The 485-nt window shown below is 67.2% G+C and overlaps 1 protein-coding gene across 1 annotated transcript in view; it reads right to left on the bottom strand.

Annotated features, from left to right (window-relative positions):
* The window catches only part of LOC112125074 (unconventional myosin-Ie-like), a gene marked incomplete at both ends in the record, with an annotated part of 4,047 nt that extends 3,565 nt beyond the window's left edge, over window positions 1–482 (bottom strand). Inside the window, one exon of the mRNA XM_026662305.1 lies at window positions 444–482. Coding sequence (XP_026518090.1) covers window positions 444–482 — 39 coding nt within the window. The remainder of the gene's footprint in view (window positions 1–443) is intronic.
* Between the last annotated feature and the right edge of the window lie 3 nt (window positions 483–485).

Here is a 485-nt window from a genome sequence, read left to right as displayed (position 1 = left end):
GGGGATGGGAGCTCAGGGGCCCAGGATGGGGAGTTGGGGGAGCACCAGGATGGGGGGAGCACTGGGTGGGGGATGGGGAGCGCTATAGCGGGGGGGCACCAGGATGAGGGTTGGGGGATGGAGAGCAGTAGTGGGTTGGGGGCTCTATGGCGGCAGAAGCGGGGGGCAGCAAGACGTGGGTTGGGGGATGGGGGCACTGAGATGGGGGGCACCAGGAAGAGGTTGGGGGAACTGGATGGGGGTGGTGGAGGGCAGCAGGAAGTGGCTTGGGGGATGGGGGCACTGAGATGGGGGGGCACCAGGAAGGGGATGGAGGCACTGGATGGGTGTGGTGGGGGGGGCAGCAGGCAGTGGGTTGGGGGATGGGGGCACCAGGACGGACACCATGGGGGGGACGTGAGCTCCTTGCACCGATCTGGCTGTGTAAACGCCCCCCCACATACCAGCGTCTCGTGGAACTCCTGCCGGTCGTTCATGTCGTCCAC

Source organism: Terrapene carolina, unplaced genomic scaffold (assembly GCF_002925995.2).
Source record: "Terrapene carolina triunguis isolate 2854851 unplaced genomic scaffold, T_m_triunguis-2.0 Scaffold25725, whole genome shotgun sequence".
NCBI lineage: Eukaryota > Metazoa > Chordata > Testudines > Emydidae > Terrapene > Terrapene triunguis.
This window is presented reverse-complemented; position numbering and strand designations above follow the sequence as displayed.